Source organism: Muntiacus reevesi, chromosome 3 (assembly GCF_963930625.1).
Source record: "Muntiacus reevesi chromosome 3, mMunRee1.1, whole genome shotgun sequence".
NCBI classification, from domain to species: Eukaryota; Metazoa; Chordata; class Mammalia; order Artiodactyla; family Cervidae; genus Muntiacus; species Muntiacus reevesi.
This window is the reverse complement of record NC_089251.1, coordinates 157,631,176-157,651,110: the sequence shown is the minus strand read 5'-3', so window position 1 is coordinate 157,651,110 and position 19,935 is coordinate 157,631,176. Positions and strand designations below refer to the sequence as shown.

Here is a 19,935-nt window from a genome sequence, read left to right as displayed (position 1 = left end):
CCGGGTCCAGGCAGGGCTCACGGGCCCGGGTCGGGGTCCGGGTGGGGGTCGGGGTCCGGGTCCGGGTCAGGGTTCGGGTCCGGGTCTGGGCCCGGGTCGGGGTCCGGGTGGGGGTCAGGGTCCGGGTCCGGGTCGGGGTCCGGGTCAGGGTCCGAGTCGGGGTCCGAGTCCGGGTCTGGATCGGGGTCCGGGTCGGGGGGCTGAGGGTCGGGGCGGGAGTCCAGGTCCGGGTCCCGGCGACAGCGTGAACTGGGCCGCCGCGGGGCTGCGGTCCGGGTGGAACCCGCGGAGGCGGCGGTTGGGGGCGACCCCGGGGGAGGGGCCGGCGCCCCCGCCCCGCCCGCCGTCTCCTCCGCCGGCCCCGCCGGCCCCGCCCTCGCCGGCCCCCTCCGCCCACCTTCCTGAGCCTGCCCAGTCCCGGGCTCGCACCGTCGCGGTTGCTGCCCTTTCCCAGGGTTGCAGCTGCGCGGGGTCGCCAGGTCCTTGGTGCCCCTCTGCGGGGGTCTCACGGGGCCAGGCCCACCGGGGGACCCAGTGGAACGGTCCCGCCTGCCCTCGGCTGGTTTGGAGGCGCGGCGGAGACCGCGGAGCCGCGGGAGGAGGTGCGGGGAGCCTGGCTCCCTCGGGGGACGCGCGAGGCCGGGTGCCGCCCGTCGGGCGATGCGCGCGGCTCCGTGCTCTGGGCACCGCGCTGGGGCCCGCAAGAAGGAGGCGGGGGTCGTGATCCGAAGAGAAGCAGCTGAGGGCTCTGCGAGTGCGCACCCGGAGCCCCAACGTCACCCGGTCCCAGCCTCGCCTCTCTAAACAGCCTCTAGAGTCGGCTTCTAGTATTTCAGTTACCTACTCTCATGAGTCCCCCAGTTAGAGTGTAAGCTCCACCAGGGGAGGTAGTTCTGTTTGCTCTTGAAACCGGGACACCGGGAGGAGGGGCTGGCACCTCATGGTTGGTTGTGCAGCCTCAGGGCCACATGCAAGCCAACCACTGGGGTGAAGGTTTCGGCTTCCGGGGATTCTGCCCGTGCTCGGTTCAGACCTGGGTTATGTATGCCACAGACTCATTTGCTGCTGCTGCTAAGTCACTTCACTTGTGTCCGACTCTGTGCGACCCCACAGATGGCAGCCCACCAGGCTCCCCCGTCCCTGGGATTCTCCAGGCAAGAACACTGGAGTGGGTTGCCATTTCCTTCTCCAATGCATTAAAGTGAAAAGGGAAAGTGAGGTTGCTCAGTCATGTCTGACTCTTCTAGACTCCATGGACTGCAGCCTACCAGGCTCCTCTGTCCATGGGATTTTCCAGGCAAGGGTAGTGGAGTGGGTTGCCATAGCCTTCATTTGCAGTGTGATTTTTTTTTTTTTTAGGCTTTTGTCTAATCTTCAACAGTATGTGAATAGAGAACTTCCAGATGTTCAAGCTGGATTTAGAAAAGGCAGAGGAACCAGAGATCAAATTGCCAACATCCATTGAGTCACAGTAAGAGAATTCAAGAAAAACATCTATTCTTGCTTCATTGACTACGCTAAAGCCTTTGTGCGGATCACGACAAACTGGAAAATTCTTAAAGAGATGGGAATAACAGACCACCTGACTTGCCTCCTGAGAAACCTGTATGTAGGTCAAGAAGCAACAGTTAGAACTGGACGTGAAACAATGGACTGACTTGGTACCAAATTGGGAAAGGAGTATGTCAAGGCTGTATACTGTCATTTTGCTTATTTAACTTTTATGCAGAGTACATCATGCGAAATGCCTGGCTGGATGAAGCACAAGCTGGAGTCAAGAATGCTGGGAGAAATATCAATAACCTCAGATATGCAGATGACACCACCCTTATGGCAGAAAGCTAAGAGGAACTAAAGAGCCTCTTGATGAAAGTGAAAGAAGAGAGTGAAAAAGCTGGCTTAAAACTCAACATTCAGAAAACTAAGATCATGGCATCCGGTCCCATCAGTTCATGGCAAATAGATGGGGAAACAATGGAAACAGTGACAGACTTATTTTTGGGGGGCTCCAAAATCACTGCTGATGGTGACTGCAGCCATGAAATTCAAAGATACTTGCTCCTTAGAAGAAAAGCTATGACCAACCTAGACAGCATATTAAAAAGCAGAGACATAACTTTGCCAACAAAGGTCCGTCTAGTCAAAGCTATGGTTTTTCCAATAGTCACGTATGGAGGTGAGAGTTGGACAATAAAGAAAGTTGAGCACTGAAGAATTGATGCTCTTGAACTGTGGTGTTGGAGGAGACTCTTGAGAGTCCCTTGAACTGCAAGGAGATCCAACCAGTCAATCCTAAAGGAAATCAACCTTGAATATTCATTGGAAGGACTGATGCTGAAGTTGAAACTCCAATACTTTGGCAACCTGTTGTGAAGAACCGATTCATTGGAAAAGACCCCGATGCTGGGGAAGACTGAAGGCAGCAGGAGAAGGGGACGACAGAGGATGAGATGGCTGGATGGCATCACCAACTCAATGGACATGAATTTGAGTAAGCTCCGGGAGTTGGTGATGGACAGGGAGGCCTGGCGTGCTGCAGTCCATGGGGTTGCAAAGAGTCAGACACATCTGAGCGACTGAACTGAATGGAACTCCTCCCCACCCCCCACCCCCATTCTACCATGAGGACCTGCCGGCTGGGGACAAGCTGTTTTTTCACGATGCTGGTTTTCTATTGTGTATTCAGTAATGTGCTTAATTCTGCAAGGCAGGAACCAGTCTTCCCATTTTACAGAGGAGGACCCTGAGGCCAGAGCAGATCAACAGTCTGGGCGGTGGCACTACTAAGCCAAGAGGAAGCAGGCTTTTCCACAGCCAGAAACTTCTTGAATAAATTGATTAGCAAATCTTTATAAATTATTCCCTTACATTTATTTAACTTTATTATCTTACAAGACTGTGTGTGTGTGTGTTTATGCACACGCGCTCAATTGTGTCCAACTCTTTGTTACCCCAGGGACTGCAGCCCGCCAGGCTCCTCTGTCCATGGAATTTTCTAGGCAAGAATACTGGAGTGGGTTGCCATTGCCTTCTCTAGGGGATCTTCCCAACCCAGGGACTGAACTCGCATCTCCTGCATCTCCTGCACTGGCAGGCAGATTCTTTGCGACTGAGCCACCAGGGAAGCCCCTTCAAAGCAGCCTTACCTCTCATGCAATTGGCCAAAGTGGAAATTGGCAGAGAAGGCATTATGCCTCGGCTAAGCATAGCTTCTGACTTTTGGGGTCCAAACCCTGTCTTTGTCACTTTCCTGCTATGTGATCTGAGGCTACTTAACGTCTCTCTGCCTCAAATGGGGGTAATGATAGAAATTAAGGAGGAGTTTGAGGATAAATTGAGTTGATATTCGTAAAACATTCAGAAAGTGCCTGGCCTGTAGGGGCTCTGTGAGATTTGGTCTCTCTGCTCTTTTCTGCCCAACAAAGCAACATGCAGATCCACACACAGACACTGTCGTGTGTGAAGTGGAGAGCTGGTGAGAAGCTGCTCTGTACCACAGGGGGCCCGGCCTGGGGCTCTGTGATGACCGGGAGGGGTGGGGTGGGCGGAGGAGGGGGCTCAGGACGGAGGGAACGTTTGTATAATTACGGCCGATTCTCACTGTTGCATGGCAGAAACCGACACAGCGCTGTAAGAATTAAACAAACGAGCAAACAAGCCCCGGGCCTCTGGCCTTACAGGGAGGGGCTGGCGGTTCTTCCTGCAGCCGTGACAGAGCAAAGACCACCTCGGGGGTCGGCGCCCGGCACTGTGCTGGGGAGGGGCACACGGGGGCCGTGGTGCGGGGTCAGCGCGCCCGGGGGCCGCCCCTGGGCCCACGCGTCGGGAGGCCTGGACACGTGTGCTGTCCCGCCGGGGTGCTGCTTGCTTTTGCTTTCCTTGGTTTATAAGGTTGTAGGGGAGACTGCCAACCCCGGCCTTCGTCCGGCCTCCGCGTCTGGAATCCCTGGCTGGCCGTCCGAATCCACACCCATGGCTGAGAGGCCTCGAGCTGGTTCTTGACCGGGTCCTGCCTGCGGGAGAGACGGGGCTGAAGGCGTCAGGCTCCTAAGGCTCCGTCAGGACACGGGGGCTGTCTGGGGTCCCCGCTCCAGGGAACCAGCCCAGCGTTCCCTCCCGTTCTCTTCTGGCCCCATGTTCTCCACACTGTCCCTGGACACCCTGCCTGCATTTCTGTGTCTGAGGTGGTTTTGTGAGGCTTGGCTCTCATTTCCAGTATCAGTGTTAAGGTAGGCAGCTAGCGGGAAGCTACAGTGTACCCCAGGCCTCAGCTCGGGGCTCTGTGACGACCGAGGGGGACGGGGGGGAGGGCGTCGGAGGGGAGGGTCGTGTGAGCCCACGGCTGATCCCAAGGGAGGCCCGCATGTGCCCGCGGCCGATCCCGAGGGGAGGCCCGCGTGTGCCCACGGCTGATCCTCGTTGTTGTGGAGCGGGAACCAGTGAGAGGCAGCTGCATTCCAATGAGAAAACTTAAAAAATGTACACGTGAGCAGTTATTACGCACAGCGACAGTTATCTTACATAACTAAAGAAGGAAATTAAAGTGCAGTGTTTGACCTTAGAATGGGACGCTGCCCTGGAGCACTTGGTTCAGCTCACCGCAGACCTGGAGATGCCACCCCCCGGCACGAGGCGATTTCTTACGCGATGTTATACGATAAACACCTTCACGTTTTAGTTGAGAGTTCAATGATTCTCCCTCTCTCTAGAAAAAGATATAAGTGTTTCCATGCCTGGGGACAAGGAGGACAGGGAAATAGTTTTTTTAAATTATATATTTACAGAGAACAAATGTCTGGATGGAAATGCATATTAAAAGAAGTGAGATTTTGGGAACGTCCCTGGTGGTCCAGTGGTTGAGAGCCCGCCCCCCAGTGCAGGGGGCGTGGGTTTGATCCCTGCCCTGGGGAGATCCCGCGTGCCCCGGAGGAACAGCTGGAGCGCCGTGACTCCTGAGCTGGAGCTCTAGAGCCCACGCTCTGCAGCCAGGGGGGGCCAGTCCCCACTCGCCACAGCCAGAGAAAGGCTACGCACAGCAAGGAAGGCCCAGCATGGCCAAAAATAAACACATAAATTTTTAAAAAATGAAAAAAAAAAAACTTAAAAAGTAGTAAGACTTTAGGTTCTTTCCTTGCCTTTTTTGTTAATAAATAGTTGTAATAGCAACAGAGAATTAATAAGAATTAGCCTTGAAGCCCTCCTAAGTTGGGCTGGGGTCACGGGTCATGATCCCACACGACCAGTCCTTGTAGAAGACCAGACACCGGGACAGACAGACGGGAGGAGACGGTCGCGTGAGGCAGAGACGGGGCCATACGTCAGTCCCTGTGTCTCTGCGTCTTACAGGGACACCAGTCCCATTGGCTTAGGGTCACCCTCCTCCGGTATGATCCCGTCTTAGCTAGTTCTCTGCAGCCACCCTGTTTCCAAACGGGCCATGTTCTAAGTCCTGGGGGTGAGGATGTCTACATATCTTCGTGGAGGGAGGGGGCACAATTCCATCTGTGACATACCCCTGGAGCAAACCCCCATCGCTGCTTCTTTAATTCTGTGTCCCTCTTGACCAGTGGGTGTTCTCGCCAGGACAAGGGTCAAAGGTGAGGCAGGGCAGAGGAGAGAAGAGCAAAAGAAAAGCTGATTCCTGGGTGATTTGATTTCATCTCCACGTTTAAGCTTAAAGCAGGAGGTGGCCACGCTAATGCCAGGAGCTAGATGCCCCAGTTCCTCCTGGACCACATTGGCAGCGTCTTCTGGGACAGGTCTGGCTTCTGAGCCCGCTGGGCCGGAAGCTGACCCCCGAGGCCCCCTGCATTCGGGGCCCTTGAGCCCAGAGGCTGGGCCGGCTGCTCTGTGCTCCAGGGACCCGCGGCGTAGCTGCTTGTCCCCTGGCGCCACCAGGAGCCTGGGTGAACGGCAGCCTTATCAGCACCATCGGACACCATGGGTGTCAGCGTTCAAGGGGAAAGGCTTCAAAGTGAAATCTAAGCCCGGCGTTCGGTGTCTCCAGTCTGGGGTGATGAAGGTGGAGAGACCATTCCACTGTCTCCTCGGTAAACAAAAACTAACCTCACGTCTGGACCTGTGTCTGGGTTTTCGCTGATCTCGGAGAACAAAGCAGATGGAGCCCAGCTGGAAACTCCCTTCCGGGACTCAGAAGGTTGCTGAAACGCATCCCTGGGAACCAGGGAGCAGATGCCTCGCTGCAGACGCCTGGTCGCTGCAGGTCAGACTTCATTAAGGTCATCCCTTTAGGAACGGCTCCCAGGGGCACGTCCTTGTAGGCTGCCTGGCGTGCCTCTCTACCTGCCGGGGCTCAGGGCCATGCCCGCCAGCGGGGAGAGAGCAGGGAACACGCCGCTGAGCGAGTGACAGGGCCCTGCAGTGAGGAGGGAAATGGCCGAGTCCGCGCTGGGAAGCCGCTGGGGAGCCTGCTCAGATTTGCTGTAGCAAACGGAACTTCCTCCTGGTCTGTCAGTGAATTCGCCCCTCAGTTAACGCTTGAATCTGGTGGAGTCTTGACTTAGAGACCTCGGAGCCCCCCGTGGACGGGGGAAGTCAAGCTAGAAAAGGCCCGAGTGCGAAGACCCACCAACCGCTGAGGGCAAGCCGGAGTCAAGGTGCTGTTCCCAGCTTCAGGCCGCGTGGACGCGGGCTGCCCCGCGCAGCGAGGGGGAGGCGGGAGCTAACTGCAGGGCGTGTCGTTTTGAGATGCTTCTTAGAAGCAGGTCCAGCATTCCTTTGGAATTTATTGATGTTAGTGAAAATGAAGACTCCATAACACGAGTCAGAATCATACCTTTTTACTCATCCTTGTTTGTATCTGTTCTCTACTGATCTGGCATAATATTCTAAATAAAATTAATGTTACAGCAAAGTGATGCAGGAACCAAACTTTAATGCACTGAAAATCGTTGAATGGACAAGAAAATATTTCAATGAAAAGAAAGTGATTGTGTTTACAAAATGATACTATCAATATTGAGATAAAGATGATGAGGACTCTTGACCAACAAAGCGTGCCAACAAAGAAAATAATAGAAAAAGAAAAAAGAATGCTCTTTCCACCTATATTCAGCCCATCTTTGAAACATAACAAAACTTAAAAATCATGTTTTTTCTATGTTAGAAGCAATGATAATTTTGAAATAAGGTTTTGAGATACTGAAATAATTTTATGGCCTTTACAGTTTTCCAGATGACTTGTGAAATTGGAAATTAGATGAATTGACATTCCACCAGCTCAGAAAGTGTGTCTATACTGAATCTACTGCTGAACATGGAAGATGACGCTGACTGGGGTGAGGGAGGGGCGGGTTGTGTATGAGAATCTGAAAATTTCAGGCTATTTTCTAAGACTGGATGACTCCCATTAAAGTACTATGATCTGTTTGCAGCAGTGATTTATTGGATATATTGCTGAATAATTTTGAACCTCTCGGGACATATACAGGTATCATTTGCTAGTGGAAAGTGTAGCTTCTCAAAATTTACCTAAAATTTACTTAAAGCTACTTAAAATTGTGATCCACAGTACCATAAAAACTGTCAAATCAACTGCCCTTTTTGGAGAAGGCAACGGCAACCCACTCCAGTGTTCTTGCCTGGAGAATCCCAGGGACGGGAGAGCCTGGTGGGCTGCCGTCTATGGGGTCACACAGAGTTGGACACGACTGAAGCGACTTAGCAGCAGCAGCAAGTGCCCTTTTATAAAATGCAATGTTGAAGCCAGGAAGTAATGAAATTTATTTAAAACATTTTCTCAGCCAAAGCAAAACATATTTTTATAAATATTCTAGTGGCATAGAGTTTCTAATAATTGTGATTAAAAATTAATTTTTTTATTATTTCATGTTTAACAAGTATACAATTATACAAATTGACTTTGTTATAGTAATGGTTGATAAATAAATAATATACTGATATGACAAGGTTTACTTGAAAAAGAATTTTGCCTTTTAAAATTTACACAGACGGATGGGCTGGTCACTACCCTGAAACAGACAATATTATAATCTGAATCAGAATTATTAAAGTGGATTGGCTAAGGATTTAAAATAGTTATGTTAAATATATCAAAGCAGATAAAGAAGAGATATCAATATGAAATAAAACCAAGAAACCGTAGAAAGGCCTGACCCGGCGTGGAAAATGCAGCTGCTGTAACAAGAACAGGGAGATAGCATCTCTGGGGGGCGGGGGGAGACCCATCCCAGCCCCTGGGGTGGGGAGGAGTCCTCCACCAGGCCTCCCCAACACCAGCTGGCAGCCTGAGGTTCCATTCAGTGCTGGCACTATCTGAGCCACTGAACAACAGCCTGCAGACAGCGAGGGTAAGGGCTCAGTCCCAGGGACTCCCCCGCCCCCCACGTCAGACACCAATTCCGAGTCCAGGTCCTCACCTGTGCTTCTGACCCACAGGATATACATCTGAGGCTCTATTAATTTGCTTGAGTAGCGCAAGCTTTCAGGAAACCGGCTAAACCGGTGTGACCAGTGAACTCAGGAAACTCACTAGATTGCTGGGTTTATTAAGAAAGGCTTAACTCAGAGGAGCCGGAGAAGAGGGGCTGGGCGAGGCGGGGGAGGGGGCCTCGTGCCGCCCAGGTGCCCCACCCTCCCAGCGCCTGCGTCCAGGCGGTCTCCAACCCGGACATTTCCAAATCCGTCCTTTTGGGTTTAGGAGCTTCCTGCCACAGGCAGGATTCATTCAGTCACGGCCTACTGGTGACTGAATTGGGTCTCCAGCCACTCCCACCGCCCAGACTGAAAGGTCTAACCCTCTAATCATGTGGTTGGTTTCCTGGCAACCAGCCCCCATCCTTAGAAGCTTTGCTAAAATCACCTCATTTGCACAACAAAAGGCAGTTATATAGTTTATCACTTAGGGATCTTCAAGAGTTTGAGAAGCTCTGCGCCAGGAATAGGAGACCAAATACATATTTTTCATTACGAATCACAGTATCACAGGTAGATACATACAGGATGGAGGAATAAAGTAGGAATCCAATGGAGACAGCCCTCAGGAGTCTGCAGGAAAGAGTAAAGAAATACAAGCTGCTTGAGAAAAGTAAAGAGATACCAAGGGTAGAATGAGAAATGCCAAATATACGAATGCCAGGCTAGAGGGACAGCAAAAAAAGGAGATTTAAAAACAGGTGAACCATTTACTGTTGTTCAGTGGCTAAGTCACGTCTGATTCTTGGCGACCCCCTGGACTGCAGCATGCCAAGCTTCCCTGTCTTTCACTGTCTCCTGGAGTTTGCTCAAATTCGTGTCCACTGAGTTGACGATGCCATCCAACCGTCTCCTCCTCTGTCACCCCCTTCTCCTCCCGCCTTTAGTCTTGCCCAGCATCAGGGTCTTTTCCAATAAGATGGCTCTTTGCATCAGATGGCCGAAGCACTGGAGCTTCAGCTTTAGCATCAGTCCTTCCAATAAATATGTGTTGATTTCCTTTAGGATTGACTGTTTTGATCTCCTTGCAGTCCGAGGGACTCTCAAGAGTCTTGTCCAGCACCGCAATTCAAAAGCATCAATTCTTCGGTGCTCAGCCTTCTTTATGGTCCAGCTCTCACATCCATGCAGGATTCTGGGGAAACCAGAGCTTTAGAGCTTTGCAAGCAGAGGGTCTCAGGGTAAAGTCAGAGCAGAGCAGGGCCACAGCTGCCTCCAGCTCCAGGGAGGCGGGAGTGGGAGGTAGGGGGCTCTCCTAGAGGACGGCTCGAACATCTGGGGTGGGGGTGTGGTGTCTCCTGGGGGGTTGGGAGAGCGGCAGGAAGTTCGAGGGACGCCCTGAAAAGAGAGAGGAAGGGGGTGAGCACTCAGGACAGCCAGGTTCCAGGGGTTGAGTCAGCACACCACCGCTCCTGTCCATCCAGAGGTGCCCAGTCCAGGCATAGATGTTACCACGTGGGCCACGCCTGGGACCTGTGGCCAGCACAGGGGGGCGGGGCGAGGACGGGGACAGCAGGCTGCCTCCTGCAGCTCCCAGTGCCTGGGGGTCCCTGGGCAGCACCCCGGGGCCCTCGGCCAGGGCTGGATCCTGAGGGCCAGCCAGCAGCTCGGCTCGTGAAGGCTGCCTCCAGCCCTGAAGGCAGAGTTTGAGCCCCAGACACATCCGGGACGTCCAGGCTGTGTTCTCCCCGGATGGGAGTGCCACTCGGTGACCCACAGGGGCCACTGGAGCCGGGGCCCAGGTGGCTGGAGCAGGCGGCGGGCCACGGGGGCGACGGGGGTGACGGGGCCATGGGTGGACCCTGCTGCCCCCTACTGCTGGGTTAGAGTGACACCGAGTTCCGACCCCTTTTTTCAGTGAAGGTGGTTGTTGGCCAGGAGAGACGGGGCCCGTGTGGAGGCCGATCGGGGTGGGGACTGGATGAAGCAGCCTTCCTTCGCCGGCAGGGGCTCCTGGCAGGACAGCCTCCTGCCGTGTCTGTTTAGCCTCGAGTTCGCTTTCTGAGCCCTTCAGCACGCCCGGCGGCGGCCAGCGCGTGGACCCTGAAGCCCTGGTCGCTCCCCAGCATCTCAGACGAGTCCTCGGGTCTGCAGAGCAGTGAGAAAGGACGGTCGCTGGTCAGACTCTCTTCAGGGATCGAGGCTCTGGAACCCGTCTTTTCCTGAGGCCCCCCCCGCTCGGATCCCGTCTCCGCTGGGGCTGGTGGGGGAGGCGCTGAAATGGGGGTCAGGCTGTCATCCTTGGAAGAGACCCTCAGTCACCCGTGAGAAGACAGGAGCGCCGGCCCAACAGACCAACAGACGGACAAACAGATGGCCCCAGTCTCCCCGAGGCGCACGTGGACTCAGGTCACGTGGGAGGCCCAGGAACCGGCCTGCAAGGTTGCCCAGCGCCCTTAACTCCAGTCACTGGTCCAGGAAAAGCTCGCGGACCTGGGTGCTGCACCGGGGAGAAAATTGGATTGGGCAGTGGTCTGGGACTCGGTGACAGCAGGTGACCAGAGATTAGAAATTTGTTTTAGTTGACAGTTCAACTTTGCTGTTCAGTGTTTGTCAACATGGATTTTCACATAAATGTCTTTCTTTTCAAATTCTTAGATTCATACCAATGCATTCAAAACAGACATAGAACTCCGATATCAAGGGAGCTTAGTAGCATTTGCCTTCAAACCTCTGAAAACCATTATTATTTTTTTGCTTCATAGGAATGTATACATTTTTCAATTTATATTTTTCAGCTTTATTGAGGGATTATTGACAATTAAAATTGTAAGATATTAGAGTATACAGCATGATTTTTTAAACATAAGCACTGTGAAAAGACCCCCCAACATATCTAGTTAATTAACACATTCATCACCTCACATATTTTTCTCTTTTTTGGTGAACAATAATGTTCTGCTCTCTTAGAAAACTTCCGTTACACATAGTGTGGTTTCAACAAGAGTTGTCTGTTTTACATAGATCCTCAGACCTTGAAAATTGTTTCTTAAGATGACCATCCACAGATATGGACATGAATTTGAGTGAACTCCGGGAGATAGTGAAGGACAGGAAGTCTGCTGTGCTGCGGCCCATGAAGCTGCAAAGAGCGGGACACAACTTGGCGACTGAACAACACCACATCCACAGATAATACACAAAGAGAAAATCTTCCGTAACCACCCACAATATCCACCACTGAAGTCAAGCATCGGCTTCCCTGGCGGCCGAGTGGTAAAGAATCTGCCTGCGATGCAGGAGACCCAGCCAGCTCTTTCCTGCTTACTGCTCTGTGTGAAACGTGGGATCACACTTAGAGCCCCCAGGTGGGTGGGTGCAGGCGCCCCCCGGTGGCAGCAGACGAGCTGAGACACAGTGAAAGCGTCAGTTGCTCAGCTGTGTTCCTTTGCGACCCCATGGACTGCAGCCCACCAGGCTCCTCTGTCCATGCGATTCTCCAGACCAGAATACTGGAGTGGATTGCCATTCCCTCCTCCAGGGGATCTTCCCAACCCTGGGATCGAACCTGGGTCTCCCGCATTGCAGGCACGTTCTTTACAAACTATGGGGAGTTTTTTGGACTTTCTTCTCTCTTGGGTCCACGCCCACGTGCTAAGTGTCCGCCTCCTTCTCCCCACAGTTCGTGCTTGAGTCCCTTTCGGCTGGACCACCTCCTGGTGGCCCACAGTCCCCCATCCTCTCGTGTAGAATACCTGACCCAAGAGAAAGGAGAGCAGCTCTGGAAAGAAAGCGCTACCCCAGGCACCGGCGCTGACCCCCAAGGCTTTGGGAAACCATGCTCCTTCCAGATGTCCAGCCTCTCAGACCCTGACCCAGCACCCCTGCCCCATTTCCAGCCCTGAACAATCAACAGCCGTGGAAGAACCTGCGCCTTGGGGGGCCTCGCAGCTGGGAGAAGCGCCACAGTGGGCAGCCCTGCAGCTCCAGGCTCTGTCTGGGGACTTCCTCACGTCCCCCGTTTGAGGAGTTGGCCAGACACCTGACTGGGGGTGTAAAGCCATAGTCAGGTCCACAGTACGTCCAGAATCGAGAGGAGAGGTTTAGGGTGGAGAGAAAGGGCAGGGGCTGGAGCCGAGGAGAGAGAGACCAGGGACAGACAGGCAAGCTGGGGAGGGTCCATTTAGAGGGCTGGAGGGGGGAGGGATGGGGAGGGGAGGGATGGGGGAGGGAGAGGGGAGGTCCACCTGGCTCTGAAGGCCAGTCCTCTCCATGTCCTGGACCATCCTGTCTCCTTCCAGAACTTTCCACTTTCTGAGTCCCATGTTTGGTTTGGTAACTGTCGGTCTCACCCCCCAGCCAGGAACCAGGGCACTCTGTTCACCTTTGCGACTCTATCACCGCAGACACTGCCAGCCTGCCGTGTCTCAATAAAGGGCTCGATAAGGATGCAAAGAACAAGTCAAACGGGCAGCATTCCTGAACTAGAGCCTGGAAGCTGATGACCTGCAAGCTTGTTCCCACGTGCCCCAGAATTCCTCCTTCAAACACTGGACAGGACCAGGGAGTGAGGCCCCACCCACCCCCAGGGCTGCGGTCCCTCCAGCCCCAGGATCAGGGGTGCGGTGTCGGGGGCGCGAGCATCCCTTTGAGGGGCGGGCCACCCCACCTCACTCAGAGCACCAGCCCGGGACCTGCCGGGTCTCCAGACTTCACAGGAACCCGGGGCTCGAGCCTGGGAGGAGCCGGGAAGGTTTTCTGGGCCCGCGGGTCCGAGTGGTAGCCGCGTCTACGGCCTCTGCCGCGTCTACGGCCTCTGCCGCCCCCAGGGGATAGAGTGGCCGGAGGGCTGCACCTGCAGGTGGGCGGGGCCGGGTCTTGGGGCGGGGCCGGGCCTTGGGGGCGGGGCACCGAGTTCCTCCTGCGGCTCCTGGAACCCCGGCTCCCTGGACCACTGTCCCGTGTCCGGGAGGCCCCAGGCGGGCTCGGAGATGCGTGAGGGGCCACTTTCCAAACTGGTACTGAGAGGTTAGGGAGAGGGGCCTTAGAGACAGTGACGGAAATGTTTAAGTACAGTCACCCTGAAGGAGGTCCTTAAACACTGCACAGCTATGGGGAAGGAGGAACTAGTGTGAGGACAAGCGAGAGGGAGCCGTGTGAACAGAGTTGACCATAGAGCCGGGCACACAGCCTGCGGTCCACCGCTGACCTCACCCGGGACTGCGGGAATCGCGGGGTCTCTGCACATACAGACCCCTCGGGCAGCTCAGAACTGTCAGGGAGGGGGCGGGGAGGGGGCAGGGTGCTGCCCTGACTCAGACCCCGGGACACGGGAGGGGGCAGCTGCAAATCAAGGCCGAGACATGATATTCTTCTCTGGAGTCATTATCCAGTTCAGTCACTCAGTCGTGTCTGACTCTTTGTGACCCCATGGACTGCAGCACACCAGGCCTCCCTGTCCATCACCAAATCCTGGAGCTTGCTCAAACTCATGTTCATCGAGTCGGTGATGCCATCCAGCCATCTCATCCTCTGTCGTCCCCTTCTCCTCCCACCTTCAATCTTTCCCAGCATCAGGGTCTTTTCCAATGAGTCAGTTCTTTGCATCTGGTGGCCAAAGTATTGGAGTTTCAGCTTCAGCATCAGTTCTTCCAATGAATATTCAGGACTGATCTCCTTTAGGATGGACTGGTTGGATCTCCTTGCAGTCCAAGGGACTCTCAAGAGTCTTCTCCAGCACCACAGTTCAAAAGCATTAATTCTTTGGTGCTCAGCTTTCTTTATAGTCCAACTCTCACATCCATACATGACTACTGGAAAAACCATAGCTTTGACTAGATGGACCTTTGTTGGCAAAGTAATGTCTCTGTTTTTTAATACACTGTCTAGGTTGGTCATAGCTTTTCTTCCAAGGAACAAGCGATCAAATTGCCAACATTATCCACTGATAATTTTAGCACACCTCAAATATGTGAAATAGCTTCTGTTTCAAACTCAAATATGTGCTCTCATGGGATAGCCAGTGATGGAGAAAGAAACCTCTAGACTTCCAGGGGACAAGCGCGGGGACACGTGCTCTCACTGTCGGGCCTAGAGCACCGGTGGCGGGGCTGTCCCCGCGTGTCCGTGGGCTGCAGAGCAGTTGTCTGTTGGCTGCAGGGCCCCGGGTATTCCCCTATCCAGAGGCCGCTCCGTGTCCACCCTGGGTTCCTTCCTGCCACCAGCGTGGGTGGCCCCAGGGGTCGCCTGGCCTAGGCGCCCTTCTCCCTGGCTCCCGGTGATCAGCTTCGGGCCCCAGCCCGTCTGTCCTGTGGACGCGGCCCCTCTACCGGCTGGTGTCCACTTCCAGCCTCAGGTTGGCCATCTGGTCCTGGAAGGTCCGCTGCTGCTGGCCTTACAGGCGGGGGCAGGGAGGCGCGGGCGGCGAGGGCCGTGGGCTGCCCTGTTCATCGTGAGCCCCAGAGCACACGGCCCTCGAGAGGCCCCGGAGGCACCTGAGTCTGCAGCTCACACGAGCCCCCAATCTCCTTGTCCCCCCACGTCCATCATTCTCTGTCACACAAACGCCCCTTCCTGTATGTCGGATGCCGTGACGCAGCTCTGCGGGGAGGGCTGGGGGTCCAGCGCCGGGCTGGGAGTTTTGCATCACTCGAGCCGATCGAGCCCGAGCTGGTCTGAGCTCAGACGTGGGTCTGCTCGGGGGTGATCTCCCCGTGGTGCCCAGGAGAGCCGGCAGAGAGCACAGAGCTGGGCTGAAACGACCTTTTATTTTCTGTAGTTCTTATTCCAATACGACCGCCAAGTGGTTACCTAACATTTTTCTAAGAGACACAAGAGCTGTCAGCTCCGTGGTAGGCTCCGGTCTATTTTCTAATCTGAACAGGATGTGAAGTTCCTGCTTTGGAAACAAGAAGTGAGAAAACGTTCCCACGATATGGCCTCCGCGGGGCGCACCCACCGCCTCCCATCTGAGATGGAATAGTGCGGCTTATCCAGTCTCCACAAACCACCCTAAACCCTCAATTAATTAAATTTCTTGGATTAAATACAACTGCCAAGCAGTGTCTTAGAAGCTATTGAATAATGCTGTGACTGCATGGAAGATTAAATGAGGATATCAAAGGAAGTGAACCTAAGCCTTCCCGCCCAGAAGGTAAACACGCGGATGTGATGCTCCCTGAGAACTGCTAGGCTGCCTTTCAGGAATCGGCAGGGGGATGGCCCCAGTGACCAGTTCCTGGGTGATCTCGAGAGCCTTGGGCTCTGGAAGCTGAGAGAAGTGTCACTGAGAATGTTAAGAGGATGCGATAGAAACAGACATGATAACAGCCGAGGTGTGCGGACAGCCGGGGAGCGCAGACAGCCGGGGCGTGCGGACAACGGAGTACGGACAGCCGAGGAATACGGATAGCCGGGGTGCACGGACAGCCGAGGCGCACAGACCACGGAGTACGGACAGCCGAGGAATATGGACAGCCGGGGCGCGCCGACAGCCGAGGCACACAGACCACGGAGTACGGACAGCCGAGGAATATGGACAGCCGGGGCGCGCCGACAGCCGGGGCGCACAGACAGTCGGGGCGCGCGGACAGCCAAGGCGTACGATGGGTGCTTTTCAACCTCAAGTCACAAGGACCCTGTTTCTTCCCGAATCTCAAGGTCACTGGGTGTGGTGAAAACAAGATCTCAGAGGGCTTCGGGCTCCGTGGTTTCCTGCTGAAGTTCAGGGCCGTGGAGGGCTTGGACCGCACGGACCCAGAGCTGGTGTGAGTCTCTGCAGCTGCAGTAACAAAGCACCAGTGAGCCGAATGCAGCAGGCACAGTGGGTCACTCAGCGGGGATAAGACCCTGCCAGCCTCCCCCTGAAAGGGCTGGGAGCTCAGACATCAGGGGAGGGGTGCGGGTCGGAGGTCAGGAAGGGGTGGGGGTCAGAGGTCAGGAAGGAGGGGGGTCAGAGGTCAGGGAAGGGGTGGGGGTCAGAGATCAGGGAAGGGGTGCGGATCAGAGATCAGGAAGGGGTGGGAGTCAGAGGTCAGGAAGGAGTGGGGATCAGAGGTCAGGAAAGAATTGGGGGGTCAGAGATCAGGAAGGGGTGGGGGTCAGAGGTCAGGAAGGAGGGGGGTCAGAGATCAGGAAGGGGTGGGGTCAGAGGTCAGGTAAGGGGTGGAAGTCAGATCAGGAAGGGGTGGGGGTCAGAGGTCAGGAAGGGGTGACGGTCAGAGATCAGGAAGGAGTGGGGGTCAGAGGTCAGGGAAGGGGTGCAGGTCAGAGATCAGGAAGGGATGGGGGTCAGAGGTCAGGGAAGAATTGGAGGGTCAGAGATCAGGAAGGGGTGGGGGTCAGAGGTCAGGAAGGAGGGGGGTCAGAGATCAGGAAGGGGTGGGGTCAGAGGTCAGGGAAGGAGTGGGGGTCAGAGGTGCAGGGCTGGGCTGTGCTGTGAATCCAGGGAGAGCTCTGGAGTGGACGTCAAGCACCTCCGAGATGAAGAGCAATGTGTGCCTCACCTAAACGGCACAGGTAAGCATCTCCTGTATTTGGTTTGGGGATGCATTCTGCAAGTTGTCTTCCTTTGGGAAAGCATCTCTCAAAGTGTTGGATCAGATTGGGAACATCCGTGATTCTCAGATTCGCACACCTGTGAAAAGTATAAATTGCTCCAGGATTAAACTTAGCCAAAGTGGAGAGTCCCTTTCTGCCACTTCCGGGTGTGGGGGACCCTTGGGAAGCTTCTTAGTTCCTTTATGCCTGTTTCCTCACCGGTAGAGGAGAAGACTCTTGAGAATCCCTTGGCCTGCAAGGAGATCAACCCAGTGAGTCCTAAAGAAGATCAACCTTGGTATTCACTGGAGGGACTGATGCTGAAGCTGAAATTCCAATCCTGTGGCCACCTGATACAAAGAGCTGACTCATCTGAAAAGACCCTGATGCTGGGAAGGATTGAAGGCAGGAGGAGAAGGGGACGACAGAGGATGAGATCGCTGGATGGCATCACCGACTCGATGGACATGAGTGTAAACAAGCTCTGGCAGTTGGTGAAGACAGGGAGGCCTGGCATGCTGCAGTCCATGGGGTCTGAGAGTCGGACAGGACTTAGTGACTCAACAATCTCACCTACAGAATGGAGATAACCCCAGTACCAGCCCCGTCGTCGTGTTAGAGCTTCTAAGGAAGTGATACACTGAGTTCTCACAAACGGCCGCCACTGTGCCCAGCATCATCATTGTCATACCTCCTCACCACCCTCCACCAGAACTCAATCTCAGGGTCAAGGAGGTGCTTGCTGTGAATTTTGTAAATTGTGCCACTTGGATCCTATTTCTAAGGGTACTTAAAATACCTCGGTAGGTTACAAAAGGCCACCATATAATGAGAAACTGCTGAGGCTAAAGACACGTGCAAGTCTGTTCTTAGCTTTTATGAGGACACGTGTTTGTGTGACTTGTGATAGTTCCCCATGTGACAAGGTTATTCAGCCATCAGTTTCCTCATGGATTCCTCATGCTCGGTTGGTCCTGTGAGCTGGTGTTTGGGCTAAGTCAGAGGTGCAGCCGCTCTCTGAGCTCTGAGCCGGGCCCCGGCCCCATCCCACAAGCCCTGACGTGTGCACTTGTCCCCTTGGTGCCAGGTTTCCAAGGACAAAAGGCCTAGAGTGGAAGGTCCTCTGGGCAGAACCTGCTTTCTTTTCGTCTTCTTTCTGCTTGCTTCCAGTAGGTGGCAGTCCAACCCTGCAAATAGCGTTGTGATAGGGCCTCTGGGGGCGCAGGGTCCCCTCTACCGGTCAGGGACCCATGAGGTCCTGCAGCTGCTGTGGTCCCTCCCAGGTCGGTCCATGGGGGACTTGCCTTCAGCAGAAGGACAGCACTGTTCCTTGGGTTTTCTAGGTTTAGTTATAAGGGAAAATCTATAATGATAGACAGGCTTCCCAGGTGGCGCTAGTGGTAAAGAACCCGCCTTCCAATGTTGGAGACCAAAGAGACACAGGTTCCAATCCCTGGGTCAGGAAGATCCCCTGAAGGAGGGAATGGCAACCCACTCCAGTATTCTTGCCTGGAGAATCCCATGGACAGAGGAGCCTGGCGGGCTGCAGTCCACGGGGTCACAAAGAATCACACACAACTGAAGGGACTTAGCAAGCATGATAAAAAGACTGTAGCTTCTCTGGTTTTCCAAAGATCTGCATCTCTCTTGACAAGCTTCAAGCTGCAGTGAGTGCTCCAGGCTCTGAAACACCTCCGCACGCTTCACTCCTTCACTTGAGGCTCAGTGCTGCTGGCTCACAGATGAACTTTTAACAAAAAAACACGAAACAAAAGAAAGAGAAGGGAAAATGCTCTAAGGATGTTGGGAGTGGGAGGAGGTCTCCACCTACCCGAACAGACAGCCTGGAGGGCAGAGGAGAAACAGGAGTCCCACTGGGGTGAGTCCTGCAGTGAGGGAGGGCTGCTGCCCTATTTTCTCAGGTCTGTCGTTTTGAACTACAGTGGCTGAGGCTGAAGAGGGACCTACCTTGCCCTGTTGGTGGGGAAAGACTGGGGAACTCCGGAGGCATGGGTGGGATTGGGGGTACCGGGAAGGGTGGGAGGCAAGGAAGGGAGACCTGAAAAGAGGTGGGTCTGGAAAGATGGTGGAAGTTTCCAGAGCGTAAGGGGGAGGAGGGTCATTCCAGGGGAGGAAGCCATGGCTACCTGCACAGGGGTGGGCACGGAGGCCTCCCGGGTCCCCGCAGACAGCCCACGAGGAAGGGGGATGTGGATGAGGTGGCAGGCAGTCTGCAGCCACATGGTGACCACAGATGTTCGCTGCATTTCCTGTCTGACGTCCCAGCCAGGTGCAGGCGAGTCCTTTGATGACACATTCACCAGTCCTGTATCCTGGAGGCTTCGCCAGCTGGTCAGTGCCCACGTGCTGGGTCTGTCTGGATGGATGAATTCAAGGACAATGTGCCCCAAGCGTCCTGGGCTGGACCTCCCAATGCCTCCAGTCTAAACTTGATGACGTCACTTCTGTGTCGAGCCTCACTTCTCGACTTCGCAGGGCGGTTCTTGGGGAAAATATTATACCGCTGGACAAGTCTCGCTTGAGTGACTGAAACCATCTTGAATGAGTAGCAAAAAGTCCTCGTTCCAGTGTGGCCACTGGCAGGTGAGTGTCCACAGGAGCTTGCTTTCCGAATCTCCCTCTCGGTCCTGTGGCCCCGCAGGTCTGGGGTCAGCCTGCAGGCGGACCGGTTCACAGGACACAGTTTTTGCTCCAGGGCGATCATGACTAAGTGAAAGCGTCCCTTCTGGAAACATGGCCTGGGCGCTGTGCAAATGCTCCTCACCGCAGGGCTTCTCCCCCGCACTCGGGAGAACCGAACCGTGGCCGGCTCCTCCCGATGTCCCGCGGCCTTGCGCGGCTGGCGGAGTCTTGGGAAATTCCCAGCGCCGCCCCCTCCCCGTTCTCGCTGGTCGCCCAAACCCGGAGACTGACGCCTGCTCTCCGCTGTCAGGAGCTCACCTGTCCTCCAGGTCTTGCTGACTCACCTGCACCCGTCACAGC

At 54.7% G+C, this 19,935-nt stretch overlaps 1 protein-coding gene across 1 annotated transcript; it reads right to left on the bottom strand.

Annotated features, from left to right (window-relative positions):
- Positions 1-17: 17 nt before the first annotated feature.
- LOC136164142 (basic salivary proline-rich protein 2-like) lies at positions 18-10,117 on the bottom strand. The gene is made up of 6 exons (XM_065928940.1): positions 9,928-10,117; positions 6,304-6,376; positions 5,795-5,902; positions 3,913-4,013; positions 3,679-3,753; positions 18-691 (listed from the first exon to the last, which is right to left on the bottom strand). The coding sequence occupies exons 1-6, from the start codon at positions 10,115-10,117 to the stop codon at positions 18-20; spliced, it is 1,221 nt and encodes a 406-aa protein (XP_065785012.1).
- Between the last annotated feature and the right edge of the window lie 9,818 nt (positions 10,118-19,935).

What these genes read in the sequence shown, in the direction of transcription:
- LOC136164142 (XM_065928940.1), bottom strand. Translation starts at nt 10,117, where the DNA reads ATGTGTCTGGGGCTCAAACTCTGCCTTCAGGGCTGGAGGCAGCCTTCA. An exon ending in CCCCCCTGTGCTGGCCACAG is followed by an intron (nt 6,377 to 9,927) that starts GTCCCAGGCGTG and finishes TCCTCACTGCAG; the next exon opens with GGCCCTGTCACTCGCTCAGC. An exon ending in AGAACCGCCAGCCCCTCCCT is followed by an intron (nt 692 to 3,678) that starts GTAAGGCCAGAG and finishes TGCGGGCCCCAG; the next exon opens with CGCGGTGCCCAGAGCACGGA.